The 22,716-nt window shown below is 45.1% G+C and overlaps 1 protein-coding gene across 1 annotated transcript in view; it reads left to right on the forward strand.

Moving 5' to 3' along the window:
• The window catches only part of dlgap2a (discs, large (Drosophila) homolog-associated protein 2a), a 73,442-nt gene that overhangs the window by 22,489 nt on the left and 28,237 nt on the right, over positions 1-22,716 (forward strand). The window contains exons 3-4 of the mRNA XM_056295676.1: positions 3,948-4,098; positions 6,323-6,542. Coding sequence (XP_056151651.1) covers positions 3,948-4,098; positions 6,323-6,542 — 371 coding nt within the window. The remainder of the gene's footprint in view (positions 1-3,947; positions 4,099-6,322; positions 6,543-22,716) is intronic.

The raw sequence follows: 22,716 nt of genomic DNA on the forward strand, positions 1-22,716 counted from the left end.
ACAGCGCTGACACCCAGATGTAAATAGTGTTAGAACAGGCCGCAATTCATGTCATCTCACTTCATCTCTGTCTCTGTCTTCCTCTCGTCTCTTTCTGTCTTTTTCTTTATGCTCTTTGTGTCTGTTTCTATCGTGTCTCTCTCTCTCTTTCTCTGTATCTCTTGTCCTCTGTCTGTCCCTCTCTGTTCGTCCCCCTCAGTCTTTCTATTTTTCTCTCCTTCTCTCTACCTCTGCCCAATGGCTGATAAGGTCACGTCATTCTTCTTCTTCTAGTCACGGCCCCGTTCATCCACAACACCCCGCAAAGTAGAGGAAGATAATGATGAATGGATTCTTTTTTTAGCAGTTTTCCCAAATATTTTAAACTACCAATGTTTTATGTATATATCAGTAATGATAGAATATGATTGGTTTGGGGCAAATTTAACCCCCCCCCAGCAAGCTGAGTCATGGGGTAAATCAGAAATGATAATCACTATCTCATAGCAGGATACATTCAAATACTCGCACACACAAACAGAGAGAACAGCAACAACAATTAACATCCATCTCTGGCAGCCCGACTTGTCTTTCTGCAGCTGTAATGTCTCATTAGGGTATAACTGAGGCTCTCGCCACCTCAAGCCACCCAAGCATTCAAGCTATTTCAGGCAGTTTGTAAAATAACTCACATTTATTTGCTCGCCTCATCTATGATAACCTTTTGTTGGTAGCTGCAATCAAATCAAAATGAATATTCACAAAACAGCCAAATTTGACATAGCATAATTACTCGTTCGGTTTGCATTGCACATGAGCACTTTTCCCAGATCTCAAGGTCAATGCAAATAACAACCCCCCCCCAAAAAAAACCCCGATCCATTGATTTGCATGTGATGTGTGATGCATAGAGTAGCTTACTTACGGTTAGGTTTCTCTCCGACACTTTCCTTCAGTGACTAACTGCACCCTTGGTTCAGCTTTGTATCTCCATTTACAGCTGTATAATTTCCAATTCAACATGACTGCAACTCTCATAAACTGTGACCTTGTGGCCCATTGCTTGAATAGAGAATGGGATGGGTGTGTGTGTGTGTGTGCGTGTGTGTGTGTGTGTGTGTTACTGATTGCACAATGCCTATCAAAAAAAAATTGTAGAAAATATTTCATGCAAACACATCTAATAAGGGAAGGTGCTGTATTTACATAAATAAGATTATTTTGATATGGATCAAGCACATCTCCATTTCATAGTTCTGTCTCTTTATCGGCCCTCGTCGAGATGAGATTCAGCCGCACCTCTAGTTATTCTCCAACCCACTGACACAAACCATTCAGAGAATGTAATTGCCCTCCTTTGGTGTTTACTCCCTGTTCTTTTTGTTAGGGATGCTGCATGACCACTATATTCCATATTCCGGTCCAGTAGACACATTCCCATGCCCTCATCCACTAAACCCCCGAGTTAATACGTTCTACCCCCTTCCTGTTTTATTTTATTTTCAAAATTCATCCCGCTCTGCTGCAGTGCTCCCTTTCCATACTTCAGCATTGTCGTTCGCTTATGTGCACCATCAAATGTGACTCGCCTCGCTTCTGTCTGGTTTTCTTCAAAACTCTGCACAAAACAGCTATTGTCGAGGTGGGCCTTTGTTTAACAACTGAAGGAGCACGTTCCCTGGTAACGTGAAAAGCCAACAGCGCGGGCGAGCGTGAGATTGCCATCATCTCGTGGATTAATATTGGCCCACAATGGTAGTGCATTAGCAACAATCGGAGACATTAGAGGGGCATGTTCTTGGGCAGAATTGATAAAGGGGAAGCATTCTTGCCTCTCTCAACTGACAATAATAAGACGTCTGTACACGGCAGAGACGAGCAATGTAATGCACATTTTATGTTTTGGTTAGTGTGGTTTCATCTGACGCTGTCAGCCAAGAGCTTAGCTAAGTGTCGTTTGTGGGAGAACGTCGGGGGTTTTTGTGGGGGAGGTTTGTATCCTCGGCTAGTTCAATTGACCACATCTAATTGGCTACCGGGAAAGACTTTGTGGTGTATGGTGTAGTGTAAAAGCTACATCTCGTGAGACATTATGGTGTTTGTTATTGCCAGTGATTACACAGCCCCACTTAGTTGCTGTTTGAACAATGTAACTAAGGTTCATCAACACTCATAACGCACTGGTCACTTTGTTCCTCATACGTCTTCTCTTTGTCTCACTTACTATACATTAACATAACCCCGCCATTCACCCCATCAGTCAGCTAAATGCATTTTTAATTTTTACACCTTCTGCCTCTTCGAAATCATTCTCAGAGGGCATCATTGTCTGCATATGTTGCATCGCCCTAATGTTTGCAGCGCTCGGGGAAACATCCTAAGCAAACATTTAATACCCCCACCTCACCTTAACTGTCATACAGAACCGAAACCCTTGGACTCGTGCCCAGTGACGTCAGCCAGCCCTCCACGCATCCACTGCTGTCCCATTTGTGGGAACTAGTAACTCTCCTTTTCTTCTTTACCCACAGCTCATACCGTTTGGATAAAATCAACAGTGACATGCGTAACTACATCACCAATTTTGCTGCAGACTTAAGGTGAATACAAGCACAGTGCCTCCACTCCCCTTCACTCTCTGTTGCTGCCATGTTGCAGTGGTCAGACTAGCTAAGCCAGCTGGCTTGCTGCCCTGCTGACATACTCAATATGGACGCCTCACAGAGCAAACACTCAATACCAGTCAATGGCAGGTCACCCAGGGCAACCTCACGCGGCCAAAACTTTAAGCACAATTAAACACAATATAGTATGTGTGTGTGTGTGTGTGTGTGTGTGTGTGTACACACACACACATGATATAATTAACCCACCATTATATACCAGCACACAATCGAACTGACTTCCTTATTGCAAAACTTAAGAAGGCACACTTCCACAGATCAGACCATATGGCTATTTAAAGTAGTCAAGAGTATAGATAGCACACGTTCCCTCTTACAGTAGGGCTGTTTTTTCACTTGGGAAATCCACTGCTGCTCCATTAAGGTTTTTAATCTCTTGATATTTGCACTTTAGGATGTCCTTAGCCATCGAGAAGGGCGATATTACTTTGCAGACGCTCCAGGCCTTGTCATGACACTGGAAATTTCATCGGGGGGCTTTTAATCACACTGAAATGTTCTACGCAAACACTAGATTTCGTCTCAATAACAAATAAAGAAAAGATTTGAACGGCACTCCAACTGTGTGATCCCAGCACCCAGTCTTTTAAGTCATTTCGTGAGTTGATCGCATTGTCAGTAACTGGCCACTCATCTATGTCTGACATTAGAATTAGATCTTGCAAAGGGTGCCTCCCATTAGTATTCCTCCTATGCTTCGACCAGTATCATACAAAATCTCTGTGTATATGATTTCTCTTACCTTTATCTCCCCCGTTCCACCTCCTTCAAGCAGATTTATAACCAGGCATGATTTCCTGAGCAATGTCTTTGCAGGCCCTTTGGGATTGCACTTTTAATTGACCTGGCTGACACTGGAGTGCCTGCTCTGAAGTGCTGGCTCACTAACTAGCTCCTTATTTGCATTTCCCTCATTTCCAAACATTGATTGGATGTTTCAGCACAATGCGAAATCGAATAGCCATTTTGAGGACGGACACTGTTGAACACCGCAATGATTTAGTGGAGAGGTGAAGGAGGGGATGTGGTGGGTCGGGGGGGGGGTGTCCCATTTTTGGAGAAGCAATTTCATAATCAGTTTCTCTCTCTGAAGTCCTGCTTCCTCAGATGAAGGCCATTACGATTAATAGCACTTAATTATTTTTGTCATTGCGTCACACCTGTAGACACTAGCCAAATTACAGTTGATTTAGATATATTAAATTAAATTGACTTGCCTACGACGTCAACGCCGCGAGTGTCGTTTCATTCTCGGCTCTTTTCTCTTTGTCTCTCTCTGTCCAGTCAGAGCTACCATTTGCAATCAACCAGGGACATGCACCCGAGCATTACCTTGGATCCCTCTGCCAACTACAACTCCCCAAAGTTTCGCTCCAGGAATCAGAGCTATATGAGAGCCGTCAGCACCCTCAGCCAGGCTAGCTGTGTTAGCCAAGTGAGCCAGGTGAGTCTGGACCGTTCCAGTTAGGAGCTAATTCTGGACACTCCCTTGTACTGTATTTCTATGCAGGAGAGATTTTTTTTTTGTTGCCTTATTCATTCTTTAAAAGAGAGAGTTCAATATGGTAGAACATTATCACCAACAGTATGAACACTGATGGCTGTATGAGTTATTAACAGTAAACCAATATTGGCCTCTGGTAGGGAGATTGGGTGGTTTTATCTTTAGATTCAGGAAAAGAATCAGGCTTTTGTGGCCAACTCACAATGTACTTTGCATACATACATACATACATACATACATACATACATACATACATACATACATACATACAAATATGCCTATAGCAGCAGTCAAGGAGGCAGTCACATCGTCCATGGTGGTGGGAATAACAAGCACATTCACGGCAACAAGTGCAAACTGTATGGAGCAATCAATGCAAGATGGAATCGAGTTTAAATGTGGATCCTTGCAAGATGAGGTTGAATATAAATAAGTGAGAAATGAATGATTATGTACGTATTATGTACAACAAAGTGTGCAACTATTGCAAAGTGTTTTGACAGTGGCTTTAAGGGGTGCCTGCACACAATCACTTATATTTTGAAAACCTAATCTACCTATACAGAAATTACCTCAAGGTTTTTGGTCTGAGTTTTCAATAGTTACTAGCTGGAAAGAGAAAGAGGAGATTAATCTTTCTGGCCAACGATCCCCATCAGACAGCTTATATGTGGGGGGGGGGTGACTCCCCCAATATAACGTACCTATATGATGCGGTGAATGGATATCCATGAAGAAAGTGAAACTGCTCCACTAAAAGGGAATATTCCCCAGACCGCGAATAGGAGGTGGCTATTATTATCCCACTAAATTAGCAAGAACGATGACTCACTGCACACAGTTGTACAAAGAAACCCCTCGACTTCAGCAGGAGCTTTTGTATTCACTAAAGATTTGCTCTTCCTCTTGAAAGAGGTGTGGTATTTATTTACCCAGAGTCTTCAAGTTCAATTTTCTTGTCATGCGTAGAATACAATTAAATTCTTGTGCTGTGGCTCTCTCAGTCTTAACACAGAGGACAAAGGACACACCATCCCTAAACAATATACAATACACGATAACACAATAGAATTTGCATATGGGTGTATCAACTGTTCAACAACTTGACTGCCTTTGGAAAGAAACTATTACTGAGACGGATGGTGTGGGGTTTGATGCTCCGGTAACGTTTTTTAGATGGAAGGGGCGAACACAGAAGATGAGCGGGGGGTGGCTGGTGTCCTTAATGATGTTTTGGGCTTTCCTTTTGCAGTGAGGGATATAGATATTATGAAGTTGTGGTAGTTCCACGCCAATGATTTTTGCTGCTGTCTTTACAGTCTCATGCAGCAGTCAGCAGTCCTGAGCAGTCAGGTTGCCAAACCACACTGTGATACAGCCTGTCAAGACACCCTCCATGATACTGCGATGAAAATTAATAAGACTTTTGGTACTCATACCAAAACTCTTGAGACGCCTCAGAAAATACAGTCTCTGCTGTGCATTTTTTTTCTTTTTTTTTTTCTCCCTTTTTCTCCCCAATTGTATCCGGCCAACTGTCTCAGTGTTCTGAGCCGTACCAGTCGCTGCTCCACCCCCGCTGCCAATCTGGGGAGGGCTGCAGACTACCACATGCCTCCTCTGATACATGTGGCGTCACCAGCCGTTACTAGTGAGGAATTTTGTCAGGGGCACGTGGGAGGATCACGCTATTCCCCCCAGTTCCCCCATTCCCCTGAACAGACACCCCGACCGACCACAGGAGGCGCTAGTGTAGCGACCAGGACACATACCCTCATCCGGCTTCCCACCGGCAGACACGGCCAGTTGTGTCTGCAGGGATGCCCCACCAAGCCAGAGGTAACACGGGGATTCGAACCAGCGATCCCTGTGTTGGTAGGCAATGGAATAGACCGCCACGCCACCTGGATGCCTCGCTCATAAGTTCTTTAGTATTTTTGACTCCCAGTACACTTTACCCACATAAAAATAGACACCCCTTTTGAGTAGAGTTAGCCTTTTTTGTTTTAAAGAAAGCCAGAAACACAATATTGGAACTTAACAACAGTTTCTTACAATAAACTAATCAACCAGTTTCCTACAATAAACTAAGAAATAACCTCAATTGATACCTAAACATGGGGGAAATGATGGCTATGGCTGTTATCTCTCACAGATGAGTGAGACGGAGATAAATGGCCAGTTTGAGTCGGTTTGCGAGTCGGTGTTCAGCGAGGTGGAATCCCAAGCCATGGAGGCCTTGGACCTGCCCGGTTGCTTCAGGACCAGGAGCCACAGTTACCTACGGGCTATTCAGGCCGGCTACTCCCAGGATGATGACTGTATCCCTTCCATGGCCTCCTCCACTGTCACCTCCACCATAAGGTCCACCACAGGTAAGGACGTTGGATATGTGTCAGTTGTAGACTACAACATGTATATTGTGCTGTATATTGATATTGCTGTTAAGTGCAGAAATACAAACACAAAAGTTCATACTTACAATTGGATATTTATTGTAATACATAAAACATTGATCAGTTAGTGCAAACTAGACATATTGTCTTAACAGCTCCATTTCTTTGCATGACACTCTTGTATGTTTCCATTGGTTTTGATAGACATGATTACTGTAGCCATAGCGTTTCAGTTATGCCATTTCATCCTAATGTATTTTGGATACAGTGCGTGCTTCATCTGCTCATTCATTGACTGCATTGGAGAGTAAAGCTATGAACCCTATTGAAAAACATGAAGGGACCTTGTGTGAAATTCAGATCAAATTAAGGAAATGAGGGCTTCAATTTGGATAAATCCCTTTATTCTTGAGGCCACATGGTGGTTCTTGTGAATGTGCTCGACACACAGCTTACCTAAAACACTGGGCAGAGCAATGGAGAAAAACATCAAGTCCCTTTTGGCAAACTCAGTTTACACAGTGATTCAAATACACATGTGACAGCACACTCCCTTTTAGTTCTTCTCCCACAGTTTTCACCTCACTTCAAACTACTTATTTTGTCTCATTGCAAAGGTTTTGAGGTCATGTTGACAACCTGAGATCACATAAAGGACATGCATACTTGGATGTATGACAAATGTAGATTAAAGTGGAATTTGAATGTGCCTGTAAATGAATAAATGGTCACGCCTTTTATTCATATCACATACACTATACAAGCTTCTTACGTATTGTAAAAAATTTAAAGCAGCTCAGCTGACCCACACGCATATTGCTGATGATTATTACCCTTGGTTTAAAATGTAAAGTGCTGGTGACTTCAAGTATTCCCATAATGACTGCTGGATTCACAGAGGAAACGTTACGTCCAAGTACAGATGAAGAATGTGGGAAGAGAAGAAGAAAAGTTCACGTGTCTGGAGAAGTCGAACTGGAGTCCAAACTTTCCCACTGTAGTTTCAAGAAAGACCAGCAGTTGGAATGTGATAGAGAGGGTTAGGGGTGTGGCCACCTGGAGATGTGTATGTGACGGATAATTTATATGAGAATGTTACTTTACCTACACTGCTTTCTCAATGAACTCAAATAAATATGTTTGCATTTTCAGGACACAGACATTGGCATACGATGGATTTTATCACCATTTTCAACAAGTGAACTTTGGTTCATTTCAGAGCAATGGGTCAAACTGGACCTCATATTTTCAATAGGGTTCATACTATACTTCCTTATTGATGGGGGGAGGTTTTGAAGCTTTGCTCATCTTTGCCTCTTTTCATTGCACAAAGTACACATTTGTTTACTCCAACTGGAAGCAAAAAAAAGCATGCACATAAGGGTCATCTATGTAGTTTTGTCCTTTCTCTGTGATGTGTTTCGGGAACTGTGGATTTCAGCTTTGTGCATTGAAAAGATGTTAAGAATGCATGCTACAAATCAAGATTGAGAAGGCAGTGTAAACCATTATCAGAAATGAGTCAAAATGGGAATGCTTTCTCAGTGTTCTGTTGGTTTCCAACAAACACTCTATTGTAAAATGGTCTATGAACCGGAGAAAATATATTTAAAGGTAAATGAATGCTGGGATGACAGCCATGATACTAACATTTCATAGTTATTTTATTGCCTTATTTTGACTCATATAGCATTTAGTGCATGACTAAGTGTTACTGCTTTGTGGCTTTGAGAAGCACATTCTCTCCAGCTGTCCACACCTGAAGCAATATTACAGATACATATTTACATTTGTCTTCCAGACAGAAATTATGTGCATGAAGACTCTTGTTTATCCGACCGGGCCAGTGTACGTCAGGACTTGGCAGACACAGTTCCTTTGGCTCATGATGATCTTGGCTGTCCCATCAGAAGAGACAGGCATTACCAACAAGGTAATGTGGGGGCAACTGCCAAACCTCTTTCTGGACCACCTGTTTCTCCAAGCCTCTTCAGGTCACCCAGACCTAGTGTTCATGGCCCAGAGCGGCCTTCACCAAAAGCCATCCAGGCCAGCATCAAAGAGTCAGCTACCCTGGCTGCAGCAATCAGCATGCAGTGGAAAGAGGAGGTGTCAGCCATGCGTCGGGAGCTAGCTGAACTCAGGAGGGACCTCTGCACAGAACTCCGTGCCTTCAACAGTCATTTTAACACTTTTACACAGCATTACAACACATGGTCCCCACAAGGTGGGAACATTGCTTCAGGAGCTGGGATAAGGGTGGGAGCTGCAGGAGGAGGAGGGCTTGGAGCCTCTGGAACAGATAGAGGTGTGGGAGGGGCAAGAGAAAAGACACCCTGGGTTTCTAAAGTGTCAGTGGGGACGCAAGCCAGGGGTAAGGTCCTGGTCCGGCAAAGCACTGCAGATGCAGCTGTGAATTGTCCAGAGGAGAAAGAAGAACAAAATAAGGGCACGGGGGCTCGGAGACATCTGCCAAAACAGCTCTCTATGGACCCGAGCATTCTTGCCTGTCCACAATCAATGTATGTGGAAAGTGCTATACCACTTTCTTTAGATCCACTACTTCCAGGCTCTGGTAAAACAATCCAACCAGTGCCAACACCTGTAGACTTACCAACTGTGCCCTCGACGGTAGTATTAGATGATGACAAGATGAGTGCATTAAATGAGGCTATTTCTGAACCAGCTACTGTTCATTTTACAGTGTCATGCTCAACAGAACCAGCCAATAGAAGCGCTAAAAAATTAGAGACAATAGAACAAGACACTATAATCACTCCAGAGAAAACCTCCTCAGACCATGCTAATGATAACTGTTCAGACACTGAACCAGATGATGGGAAACCCCAGGACTCAGAGCCACTTTGCAGAGAGAAGATACATCTGCCATATCCAGTTCCTGTGGTTACTGTGTCTCCACCGGAGGACCGAGGTGATATGTCAACAAATTCAGATTCTCAGGGACCCATTGCTTTGGAAAAGCCAGATCTAGTGTTTCACAACCCAGTAACTGTGTGTTCATCATCCCCAGGATTAGAAGATCCTATCCCTTTGAACCCATCAGAACCAGATAATACACCACCAGACTCATCCGCAGTGTCTTCAGCTAATCCTGTTCATCAAGACCCAACCACTGTCTGTCCAAGTGATGCATCGTCACCTGATCTTGCCTCTTTTATATCAACTATCTTAGATCCAGACAACCAGTGCCCTTCTATTGTGGTGTCAGAGTATCCTGACACTGACTCCCCTGCAAGCCCTACTGATATTAACCTAAATACAGATCCTAACTGGTCACTTCCAGATTATCCTTCTTACTCTCCTCCAGAGTCAGTGGACTTAGACTCAACTTTTGCTTCCGTGCATGCTCAGCCAGTCACTGCCATTGCCAACTCCCCTGAAACAGAGTCCCATGAGACAGAGTGGCCACCTCTTCCAGAACCACTCGATACAGTAGCTATATATCATGCTGATCTGGTCCACTTTGACTTAGTAATGCTGACCTCCCTTGACCAAGATGATCTCGACTCAGTGTTCATGGATGCAGAACCAGAACCATTGGACCTGAGCGTTGACTCTCCATCTAGTACACTGGATTTCGATCCACCCCTCTACCAATCAAGTTCTCCAGGTTCACCCCCATCCCTAGCCGCTGTGGACCCTACCACTGTGGCCCCCATGGATCCCTCTCAATCAACAGAATTGGAGCATCAATCAACTATGGAGTATCACTTAGCTCACATGCCTCAGGATGTAGCCACTGATTTCTACAAAGACCCACTACCACAGGTAGTTGTCACAGTATCCCCCCCTAGTCCGGTATCTCCTGCCCCAGAGAAGTCATTGGATACAGATTTTGAGCCTGCAGACCCTGTTCCTACAGCCTACTCAGAACCACAACAACTAGACTTGGATCCACCATATCCTGATGCAGAAGACATAAACCTACCCTCACCAGACCTGATACCCCTTGAGCCAGATGATACAGAAGAACCTTTTGGAATGGATGTTACGGAAGACTACGGGGAATTGGTGGAAGAAGGGGCCCTTGGTAGTCCAGAGAGGTCCTTATGTGAATATGGCTTTATGTGGTACAGGTGGCAGAGGAGAAGCCAGAAACCAAAATCACTGCGTAGGAGTGCCAGTGTGGAACTATGGAGTGGGAGATATGAGTACAACAGTGCAGAAATCACATATATGTCCCTTACTTTGTGAGCCCATACCTCATTCTCAGCAGACGAAATGTAGCTCAGATTATCTTTATGGTTTATGTTTTGTAGCTGTCAATGCACAAAAGAGCAACCTGCAGTTTAAATGTAATGTGGTCATCGACACCGATTACACGGATCTTATCTTACACAAACTTGCAATAATTTCATTCTAGAGAAAAGAGACTGCACAGGCAGCAGCAAAGATCACCATTTCATGGATTACAGGATAATGGGAGGACACGATGAACGACTGGCGGGGTCCAATGTGTTACAGTCTGAACTAAGTCATGCTTCAAAGACGGCCACTGTAAGAAAAATCAACTTGGAGGCAGTCACTGCCAATGATGGGAGCTTGTCATACAAGATAAGACAGTACCTTTAGTACTGTTAATTTGAAGTACACTGTTGTTCTTTCAAATATAGGGTACTCGAACTATGAATGTACTTGTTCAGTCAGTGGAATTGAAAAAATGGATTTTACTGCACCTGTTTTTTCAGAGACTCATTTGGAGCTCGGGGAAAGACACCTAAAAAGATTGCCTGTTGTTTACGAGGTCTTGACAATCTTTGTGGCGACTATGAAAACCTTCCTTCCCTTGATTTCTTTTGATCACTCTGTTTAATGTCACTCCAGAATGGAGTGAGGTAATTCTTGGCAGTTATCATATAACTATAAATCCCAAGGACATGCTGTTTATCAAATGGGCTGTTGGAAGTACTCAGCAGTCCATAAAGAAAGAGGAAGTGGTGTTATTGAATGATGTTGTTTGCACAATCAAAGATGGAGCTGAAATATTTAACTATATGTCCTGTAAGACCATGAGGAAAATAACACATCACATATATTAATTTAAGCTTGAATGAATTCAGACAAATACAGATATGGTTCTCTTGGTTGCCTACATGTACATGCAACCCTTTCACACCAGTATGTGCATATATCCTCCGCTACCATGCACCAAACAACCTTCCACCCTCCAGCACATGCACACACTGACAAACACTTGGCTAGGCAACTAATATGGAGTTAATTTTGTGAAAAATCTACACTATCAATATTACATTTTGTCTGACGATCTACAGTAACAGTGGACCTTGTTGAGAGGTGAAATTGTATTTATCGTAATGAAACATCCTCATGCTCAGGAATCAAAGACAGAATGTAAAGCAGCTGGGACTTAAGCGTAATGAAATATTTATTTGTATTCTCTGCTGAAAAGAATATTAGATCATCTTGAGACTATTTTAAAGCATTGTGTGTGGTGGTAATCAGCAAAAAAGATGTTGTAAAGGTGCATGTTTATGCAGTATTTTCTTTCATTCTTACAATGGCTCATTGTCGGTATTCTGTCCCTTTCATATTTTCATTTTGATAGTATCAGGAAAAGAGCTTACATCCAACCCAAGACAAAGAATTGCAATTCTGCTACCAGCAACAAATAGCTAAAAAGCCAAGCAAATCACAAGAGATATGTGCTATCTGTCCAATTAATGGGCTTTGTATGAAAATGTCCATTGAACTATGTGCTCTAATAAAGTGCACTGGAAGAAAAAGTCTTTGAAAATAACATCTGTGAATAGCCTGAAAGTGATTTTCCTGTGTGTTTTGTTGGAGTTGAAATTGTGCTCAACAGTTCATAAAAGTTTGCTTCATTGCCTGAATTGGGCCTGGCTCTCAAAAGTGGGCGAAGTTAATAAGCCTGTGTTGTCATAGAGTTTGTTAATTTTTGACAGCATGAAATACATCGCTCTAATGCATTGGTTCCCTGCAATGTTTAAATTTGATTAAAAAAAAATACTGTCATCCTAAAAGTAGCACCTAGTTTATGCTTTTCTGCAGCGATGTTATGTGTTGTGATACGGAATTGCAGGATTTGATCCTAGAATGGAAGAATCCTCCGCTGACAAGACTGTTTTTCCTCCTTAAACAAATATATTATCTAGTTCAAATACAACACAAGGCTAAACGGTACTGGTATTAAACTTAATCTTCAAATTTTTGTTCGATTGAGCATTGATTTTGCAGAGGGTAAAATACTTTTCTCACTCTTATTACCTGTTATTCTCATGCCGTTTTTTTTTGCTCTGCCCAGATTTTAGACATTGCTTGCTGCATTGCAGCATGAGGAGATATCGAGGAGCCCAGAGGAGGATTAGCCATGCTTGTCTGTACATGCCACTGTCAGTCTGTACTCGTGAATGTGATGCACCCCAGCCAATGTTTTCCATTTGGACATCTGAATTTAAACATCACCTTATCATGTTTGTCATTACAAAGGCTTTACTGTGGTATTGCTGATGTGTCCATTACAGCAGTTACATCATTGTATTACTCATGTGCTTCTGAATAAGACAAGAGCCTTCAGTAGTTTTTGCCAGCTCATCCAATTACTTGGCTTATGCTTTCATTCTCGGCTGTTTTCAGGATAAAGAACAGGCTCTAAAAATATATGTAGAAATCAAATAGGAATAAAAATCACAAAATAAGTAATTGATTTGTATGCGACTATGAATTTCAGCTTAATCTTATCACATATTAAGTTTATATATACGGAGGCATCCGGGTGGCGTAGCGGTCTATTCCGTTGCCTACCAACACGGGGATCCCTGTTCGAATCCCCGTGTTGCCTCCGGCTTGGTCAGGCATCCCTACAGATGCAATTGGCCGTGTCTGCAGGTGGGATGTGGGTATGTGTCCTGGTCGCTGCACTAGCACCTCCTCTGTTCAGTCGGGGCACCTGTTCGGGGGGGAAGGGGAACTGGGGGGAATAGTGTGATCCTCCCACACGCTATATCCCCCTGGCGAAACTCCCCACTGTCAGGTGAAAAGAAGCGGCTGGCGATTCCACATGTATCGGAGGAGGCATGTGGTAGTCTGCGGCCCTCCCCGGATCGGCAGAGGGGGTGGAGCAGCGACGGGGACGGCTCAGAAGAATCGGGTAATTGGCCGGGTAAAATTGGGGATTAAAAAAAAGAGGAAAAATCCCCCACCCTCCAAAAATTTTTTTTTATATATATTTGTAGACATCAAATAGGAATAAAACCACAAAATAAGTCATTGTTTTGTATGTGACTATGAATTTCAGCTTAATCTTATTACATACTAAGTTTATATATGCGGTCATTTAACTTCATCAGTTGGCAAGCCAAAAATAAATGCAGGCCTATCATTGGAGAGATGATTGATTTTGACTTCATCAGTCATGTATTAACGGACAGAGCCCAGTGCCAATTTTGTCAACATTAACCACACACTTCCTTGATATGATTGTCCACTGCTTTTGCATTAACAGATAAGCTGTGAAATGTCTTATTTTGCCACACATAACCCACACTAATGTTTCTCATCTTGAAGGGTAGGGCCGTCACATTAAAGTTGACCACAATGTTATTTTTGTCAGTGACTAATTGACTAAATTGAATTAACATGGTATGACTAAAATCTGACTGCATTAAAAGGATGCATTCCTAAAAATAAAAACACGACTGTGACTAAAATGAAAGTTTAGTCATTAAAATTAAAACATATAAATCTGTCCAAAATGAAAGTCCCACAGGGAAACGATTGCTCGTGACAGCATTTTGGCAGGGCTAACTTGCAAAGCGAGGTGGTCATGACATTTTCTTTCACTTGTTGAGACACTTATCCACTTTTTTTCAGTCACATAGATGGAAAAAGTTTTTCAAGCTCGTGCCTCATCGAACTAGAAGCAGCTTGCTTGCATTGTTAGCACGTCCGACAGAACCCAAGGGTGACATTTTCAAGTCAGATGGTTTTTTTCTTCTGCTACATAAAGACCAGTGACTGATGAGGTGGAAATACTCCACTGTCACTAATCCCACCACAGGAAAATAAAGTACTTCTGCTGCACGTGTTACCAGGCAGAACAGAGTCCAGGAAACAGTAGTGGGTCCATTTCAGGCATGTCATCGGGTTTACTGTGAGCAGACTGTATGTGCAATCACATATGTGCCCCCCCCCTCCTCTGAATGTCCCCCCTGATCGCTTGTTTTCAGGAATCCAGTTCTGCCTCCCCTCCACATGCAGCATTGACCGGACCCCCCAGCAACCCCCAGGTAAACCTCTCACCTGGGACGACAACCTCCTCTACTCCGCTCCACAACACGCTGGAAATCATTTACGTGTTTTGTACGTGGGTTTTGTACCGTAACTAATTACCATGACTCAGTACTGCACAGCACACATGGATGACGTCTGGAGAGACGGAAGTGGAGTTCCTCAGTTCATCCACTTTTATGATGAGAGAGGTTGCGAAATTAAAGCTGCAATGACCGCCCATGAAAACAAGCGTCGCCGCATGACAGATGAACAATGCAGGGAATGCACTGACTCAATCTGACTTCGCAATTAAGTTTTGCTTTAGTTTTTTTGTTTTGGGGTTTTGTTTTTTGTTTTGCACAAAAACAACACTACCTCCGTGCTGAATTGACGATCCTTGGAAATGAGGTGTTGCCATTAACTTCTGGATGGTCTCTCTGCATTTACACTGATTATTTGTCACTGTTGTCGCGGTGAGCCCTCTTGAGGGCCGCAAGCCTTATTGATTCATCAAGCGCTAAGACCTTTCTAGCAGGTAGATTGAGTAACAGCAGCAGAATGTGAAACAAACCCCCCCACACACACACACACATTCTTGTACTTCTATCTTTGTGAGGACCCATTCATTGACTACATTCATTCCCTAGCGGCCTAGCCCTTACCGCTAACCTTTCCCCCCAATTGTACCTGGCCAATCAACCCACTCTCCGAGCCATCCCGGTCACTGCTCCACCCCCTCTGCCAATCCAGGGAGGGCTGCAAATTACCAAGTCTCCTCCAATACATGTGGAGTCGCCAGCCGTTTCTTTTCACCTGACTGAGGAGTTTCGCCAGGGGGATGTAGCGCATGGGAGGATCTCGCTATTCCCAGAGGAGGCACTAGTGCGGTGAGCAGGACACATACCCACATGGCTTCCCACCCGCAGACACAGCCAATTGTGTCTGTAGGGACGCCCGACCAAGCCGGAGGTAACACGGAGGTTCAAACAGGCGATCCCCGTGCTGGTAGGCAACGGAACAGACCGCTCTCTTACCCCTAACCTCAACCATCGGAGCTACATGCCTAACCTTAACCCTTAGCCTAACCTTTACCTCATTCTACTTCTAACCTCAAACCCAAACCCAAGTCCTAACCCTAAAATAGACCCTTGAAGAAGTGAGGACTGGCCAAAATGTCCTCACTCTGATGGTCTCAAACTCAAACTGGTCCTCACAAAGATAGAAGTACAAGTACACACACGCAGACACACGCGCTCTACTCATCCTCAAACCCTCCTCCTCTCCCGTTTCCTTCCCTGACAGAAGAGTCAGTGTCACCAAGATACATCTTGATTGACGAATGTGCCATCTCAGACGTCGCCTCTCTACGCCACATTTATGAGCGCGTCACTCTTATAACACAACTCCCCAAATCCCCTCGATGCCGTACGAGTCACAGAATATATGCAGTATCAGAACTGGCATGCACGCCTCCGGCATGCACGCCTCCGTTTTTCCTCCGTCCTCGCAGCACGTTTGCTGATCCAGCTGGTGGACGTTACATACTGTCCAAGTGGTTGGTGTTTTTAAAAGGGTGGGGTTACGGCCGGGATGTTGACACGAGGCTGACTGGTGGTGTGCAGATGCTGGTTCGTATAACGCTACAGTGACCAGACTGCTTCTGTGACGAGAAGGAAGTCGTTGCTCGTCCGCCGCCTCCCCCTGTCATCTCCGGCTAAGAACCTGTCACCGACTCCGGCTGCCACTGCTGAAGGATGGAGTCTGCCGTGTGACACCCACGAAGAGCGCGGCAGCGTTTTAAGTCGAGTTTAAGGAGTCACATGCAAGTCGAGAGTACCTACCCTTCATGCGCACTACAGGAGGGGTCGGTAGGGGCCACCGGCTGCCTTCACGGGTTTGTTTTCTCGACGCAAGCAATCGTGTTGGGCTCCTTGTGATCCGTCACAACGCTCATAACTCCGTTAAACTTTTTTTTCTCCCCTTTTCGGTGAAGCGTCCTGTCACGCGTGATGAACAGTGGCAGCATACATCAGCAGGAGTGGGTGTTCAGAGTAATGATTCATAAAGTCGGGTTTTGTTGCCTTTTGTGTGTTTTTGTTTTCTCTCTCTCTCTCTGATAACTTTCCTGACTGTCCAAATAATAGAGCTCCCTATCCATCTCCCTCTCCCGCGATACATCCCCTCCCTACTTCCTTCCCCTCCGTCCAACAACCCCCCCCCCCCGGTTCATTTACATGTCTTTAAAAGCCTGCGGCAAAATAAACCACCGTGTCTTCTCTTTGGTGATAAATCTTTTCCCCTAGAGAAAAGACTCTTAATGGCGTGTCGCTCAACTGCCCCACCCACCCTACTCCCACCTGGCAGTGTTAGCATTCCCCTCCCTTTAGCCCTGATAGATCGAGTGGTCCTAACAGAGATAGAGTGGCTGAATCGCTGCCTTTGTGCGTCGCAGGCTAATCAGCCTGGCGGGCACAGTGGGGGTGGGGGGGGGCGGGTCGTTGATTGTCTGCGCGTCGTTCAGCAGAGGACTCGCGGTGAATAAATCCAGAAGTGGATGGCGTAGTGACGGTGGCCCACACCCACGTGTCCAGCTGTGCCGCGTTCAGGCGGCCCACGCGGGCCTCGAGAGGACTCTGGTCAAGGCCCGAAAAAAGACGTGTTTCGTTTTCATTTGTACGCCAGGGGTCTTCAGGGAGGCAGATTCATCCGGCGCATAACTGATCAGACATGAAGGCTTTCCTGTCCAAGCTGACGGATCTGTGCGTTTGCTTACTTGCAAGCTATCGCGGGATGTTTGCGACAGGCTGCCTTTATAGAATAGGTCATGAATTAGATTCGGAGGTGGCCCCCCTATCGGCGTTTGATTTCTTGTTTCGTTTCGAGCTGCAGAATAATCTCGCATGTTGTGTTCAAAAAAAAACGCCTCTAGAAATTCGCCTCACAGGGTTTATGCGCCCGGCCTAACGCTTCCCACATCTCCTGCTGTATTCACTCATTTTGGCGCAATTATCCGGTAATGAACTCATTTTGTTGAACACGGAGCTTCAGATGTTGCAGTGGTGTAGTTGGCACATTACACAGCGTCGTGATTTGTTGGTTGCCTTTGTTGCGAGCGGGGAGGTAAAGGGGGGGGGGGTGTCGGAGCTGTGTTTGCTTCAGAGGAAATGTAAGGAGGCCCTGTTCACACCTGGCGTTAACATGGGTCTTGGCGGATCCGATCACAAGTGGACAGCTCTTAAGTACGGCAGTTCACAGCTGGCGTTAAGACTTCTCACTTCTCAGCTCTGTATGCAAATAAACACGTACGTCACGTAAACAAACAAGTAAATAAACACGTAAACATGTACAGAAAGGAAGAAGTAACAGACATTGAACAAAATGAGACATCCTTGCTCACTTGGGCCTCATTTTAACGTGTCGTTACTTAGTATGACGTATCTGTAAGTTAATACTGTCAGTTATTCTACCAAACGGGTGCAACGGGGGGGGGGGGTGCAGTGCACACAGGCGCCGCATCAGCGGGGGAGCCAAAAGACCGTACGCAAAAAAACATTAAAAAAATATAACCTGTGACTATATATTCTACTCCCAAATTCTCATCTAAGTAATAATATTTATAAATATTAAACTTTTAAAAAACAAATGGGCCTATAACCAGAAATTGTTTACTGTACACTGTACTTTTGGCGCCCCCGCTGATGCGGCGCCTGTGTGCATTGCACCCTCTGCCCCCCCCCGTTCCGCCCCTGCTACCGAATTATGCTGTCGCACAAAATTTGAAGTGCTCTTAAATAAATAAAATACCTCATCCCATATCCCAACTGCACTTCTTTTCTTTCATTTCTATTCCACCTTGTTGTGCCGCACAACAGGTTTTTAAAAAGTGATGTGTAAATAAGCGTTATTATTCTGATGATGATTATGTAGATCTGTCTGAAAGCCTTCAGACCCCTGACCTGATATATTGCATTTAAGAGTCCAGTATAGTGTGGATAAATAATTTCACATTATTACAATGGCATGGATGCAGCAGATCGAGACAAATCATCTGATGAGGAAAATGAACTGAGTGAATTAGGAACATTCATTTTTTTGCTCAAAATACACAGCAAAAGTTGAAACGCCTTCTTAAAACTCGGTATGTGGGGAGATGTAAGAGTCTGAACACCAGAGTTTGTGATTCTCTTCCTGAACCCCGTCAGGCTCGACCCGATGACATCGGTTCAGGCTCAGATTATTTCCTTGTTCCAGCGGGTTCGAGAGGGTCGGGCTCTGTGCTGTGCTGCGGTGGTTACATGAACTTGAACCTGAAGTTTGAACATGAATGTGCAAGCAAGCGGGGGCTCTTCCACAGTTGTGGGTCTGGTGTGTGTCAGAAATTACAAACAAGGGATACAAAAAAAAAGAAAAACCCAAACCCAGAGGATGCTACGGTGAAAGAAGCGTCAGCCTGTTTTTATTCACTGAACAGCTGCTTTTCCAGCCGACCTGCAGTCCAAGTTGCATTTGGTCCATCACCTCTAACAGTTCATCCGCGCTTGGCAGAATCGCACAGGATATTTCTTTTTCCATTGGATATTATTTCTATTGCTTATGCAGAGGATGTCAGCTGAGTAGGTGGTCCTTCACTGGGGCCCAGGACACATTCGCGTACACACTGCTAAAAAAAAAAAAGTGGCCATATACGGCCCAGACCACCTCCGAACGTGGTCCAAGTGATCGGCTCTCAATGCGTCTTGGGTGCATGCACACCTGTCTTATTCAGACTGCAGGCAAATCAGATTTGTTTCTCCAATCAGAGCTTTGAGACAGACTGTCCGCACCGTTATCTGCAAGTGATCAGATCGGATTTGTGTGTCCAGACATCACCAATCTGTCTGCATGGGTTACCGTGGTAATGACAGAGGTATGAGTGCGCTGGTGACGCGGTGTACCAACGCGGAAGCATGAGAAATGGAGATCCATCATCTCGCCCCCCAAACAGTCGCACCGTCAAGTCGCGTTGCAGAACTCCTCCTCCGCACCAGACCAACTCGGCGACGGGGGAGGCTGGTATACATCGCGATGCTCTGTGCTGCGGTCACGGTGGGGTTCACTTCCGTCGCTCTGGATTTGACGTCATTGTTGTGCGTTGCGTTGCGGGTGACGCAAAAGATAGATGGAGATCTGGGCCGCCAGAGCGTCCGGACTGAGACACATCTGTAGAAATCCGATTGGATTCGCATTTCGAACCACCTCCAAATGTGGTTCAGGTCCGATTTGCTGTCCGGACTTTGTAAAATCAATCTGGGTACAATCTGGATATGCCAAAAAAAACGGATTGGGGCTGGCAGTCTGAACAAGACCTTAGAGCGGTCCTCTTGTGATCGGAGTCCTCTTGTGATCGGATCACCCAAGAGGCATTTTAATGCCAGGTGTGCACGGGGCCTATATGCTGAGTAATACTGCCACTACCCAGATGGGGGGGCAAGAATTACGACACCCCTTTGCAGCAAAGGCTGGCTAATAATAGCACTATTTTGGTCCCTCTGAATAATGCTCCCTGAATTGGTCTTCTCTCTTTTTTCTCGCTCGCCCTCTTTTTCTCTGTTAATCTCCCTCTAACTCTTCCCTGCTCTCACCTGCCCCCCCCCATTTCTCTTTTGCACTCACACAGACAAACGCACACATGGATATACAGACACATACGCACATACCCTCCCTCTCATATCCTCCATCCTGCACCCTCTTCCCGCCATATCTCCACTGCATCATCTTCCTGTCTCACTTTCCCTCAATCTAGTCTCTCTCTTTCCCTCTGCTGACACATCTCTCCATCATGGTTGAGAAGTTAATTTTGTGAATGGAAAGCAAAGTGAGTCATTAAGGTCCCCGGAGCACCCTGTTCCTCCAAGGCCAGATGTGGCTGGTTTATTTATAAAAACAACCTTGATACAGGTGAGGGAGAGGCCATGAGGTGTGGCAGCTCTGACGTGAAACTCTGTCTAATTTACAATTATGAGCTATTACATCATCCCATTTTTCAAGTGGCGGTTAGACCCCCCCCCGCGCCCGCCCGCCCGCCCAAAAAACAACAACTGTCCCCTGTTTCAGACAACCAAACTTTTATATTGTAATCGCCTCTTAAAGGCCTCTCTGTAATTAGGCAAACGTATTATTAATTCAAAGCAACGACTTTTGGCAGAGGAGGAGTTGGGCTACGTGAGTTGGCAGCTCATTAGAAATCAAAATAAATCTGATTTTACTCTCAGTAGATATGCTTTAATTGGTGTATGGGGTGTTGGTGTTTACTGCATCAGCCGTAAGATAATCACACAGCTAAACTCTGTTTGGATCCTCGTCGGGCAACATGGCGAGCCAGAAACGATGACGTGTCTCATCCTTCCCCTCTTTCTTAGCGGGTTTTCGGGGCGCCTTCCTCGGCTTTGATCGTGACGTGGCGTGATGGGACGGCTGTTTTCCACATCTCGGCCTGTAAACCTGTGAACCCCCCCCTCCCCCTCCCCGGCCAAGAAAATGCAGGGAGCCGCTCGTGACCCCTTCCTCGTCCATCCCGGGGGATTAATTCCATATTCTCATTTGCACTTGAAAGAATGCAACCCCCCCACCCCCAACCCCGCTTTCCTTCATCAAGCAATACGCCTCGACAGGATCCTCAAGTCACAAGTGGTCCTCTCCTCTTTTACGAGTTTCTACGGCGTCCTGGTATTTCACCAGCGCTCAGGTCTGATAAATGTCTTTTATCTCGGGCTTCAGTGTTCCCTGTCTTTGTATCCTACAGATTTACTCAAGCGCCTTCTTCTGGAGAAAAAATTATATGACCTTTAAAGCATGTCCACATTTTCAGGCACTTCGGGGCGCTCTCTCATCTCAATTTTTAACTCAAAGAGACGGGGATATGTTTTAGGACCGGGATGCACACTGGCACCTCATAAGTCTGGTCTGGCAACGCCCGAAACAGTAAAGTACAAGTAAAACGCACAAAAATACAGAGGTGGGGTTTTTTTTTCCATCCTTATCCGAGTTTTTCCAAATCAGTCAACACAAACAACAAGACTTGTCATCGTGGACTAGGATGCCCTCATGGCAGCGTGGTGTCTCGCCACATCATCAGAGCACCGGTGAGACGGGGGAGGGATGGCTTAGTATTGATTTGTGGCACGTCTGGCAAATACAGGCGGCACACTGGTGATGCAAGTGTTGAGGTCGGCCATGTGTCGCTTAATCCAACACGACAACTAATCACACTCGCCCGCCACGCCACACCGTCAATACCTGGGACTCCTGAGTTAATGGAGGGGGCGTCAATATTGAGATGTTTTTCATCATAAACACTAATGAACAACCCAGTTATATAGATATTAATCTGTTATTACTCCTCGGTGACTCAGCCAGCCCGTGCAGAGCGATGAATCGGGCCCGTGTGTGTGATGAAGTTGGGAATAGGAACAGGGCGGTTTCTAGACTCGGTGTCATTATATATTATTATTGTATATTATTTGTTCAAAGATGGGTTCGAACCCCGGGGTTGTCCAACCTTGGGGGTCGTCCTCTGTGTGGAGTTTGCATGTTCTCCCCGTGTCTGCGTGGGTTTCGTGCGGGTGCTCCGGTTTCCTCCCAGTCCAAAGACATGTAGGTCAGGTGAATCGGCCGTGCTAGGTTGTCCCTAGGTGTGAATGTGTCGGCCCTGTGATGGACTGGCGGCCTGTCAAGGGAGTCTCCCCGCCTGCCGCCCAATGACTGCTGGGATAGCGCCAGCATCCCGCGACCCTAATGAGGATACACGGCTTGGATAATAGAGAAAGAAAGTTGAATCAGTTCATCTGGACACATTTATTGACAGAAACATGCCATCACTCATCTAAGTGACCTCTTTAGTCCC

This window comes from Lampris incognitus, chromosome 16 (genome assembly GCF_029633865.1).
Source record: "Lampris incognitus isolate fLamInc1 chromosome 16, fLamInc1.hap2, whole genome shotgun sequence".
Lineage (NCBI taxonomy): Eukaryota > Metazoa > Chordata > Actinopteri > Lampriformes > Lampridae > Lampris > Lampris incognitus.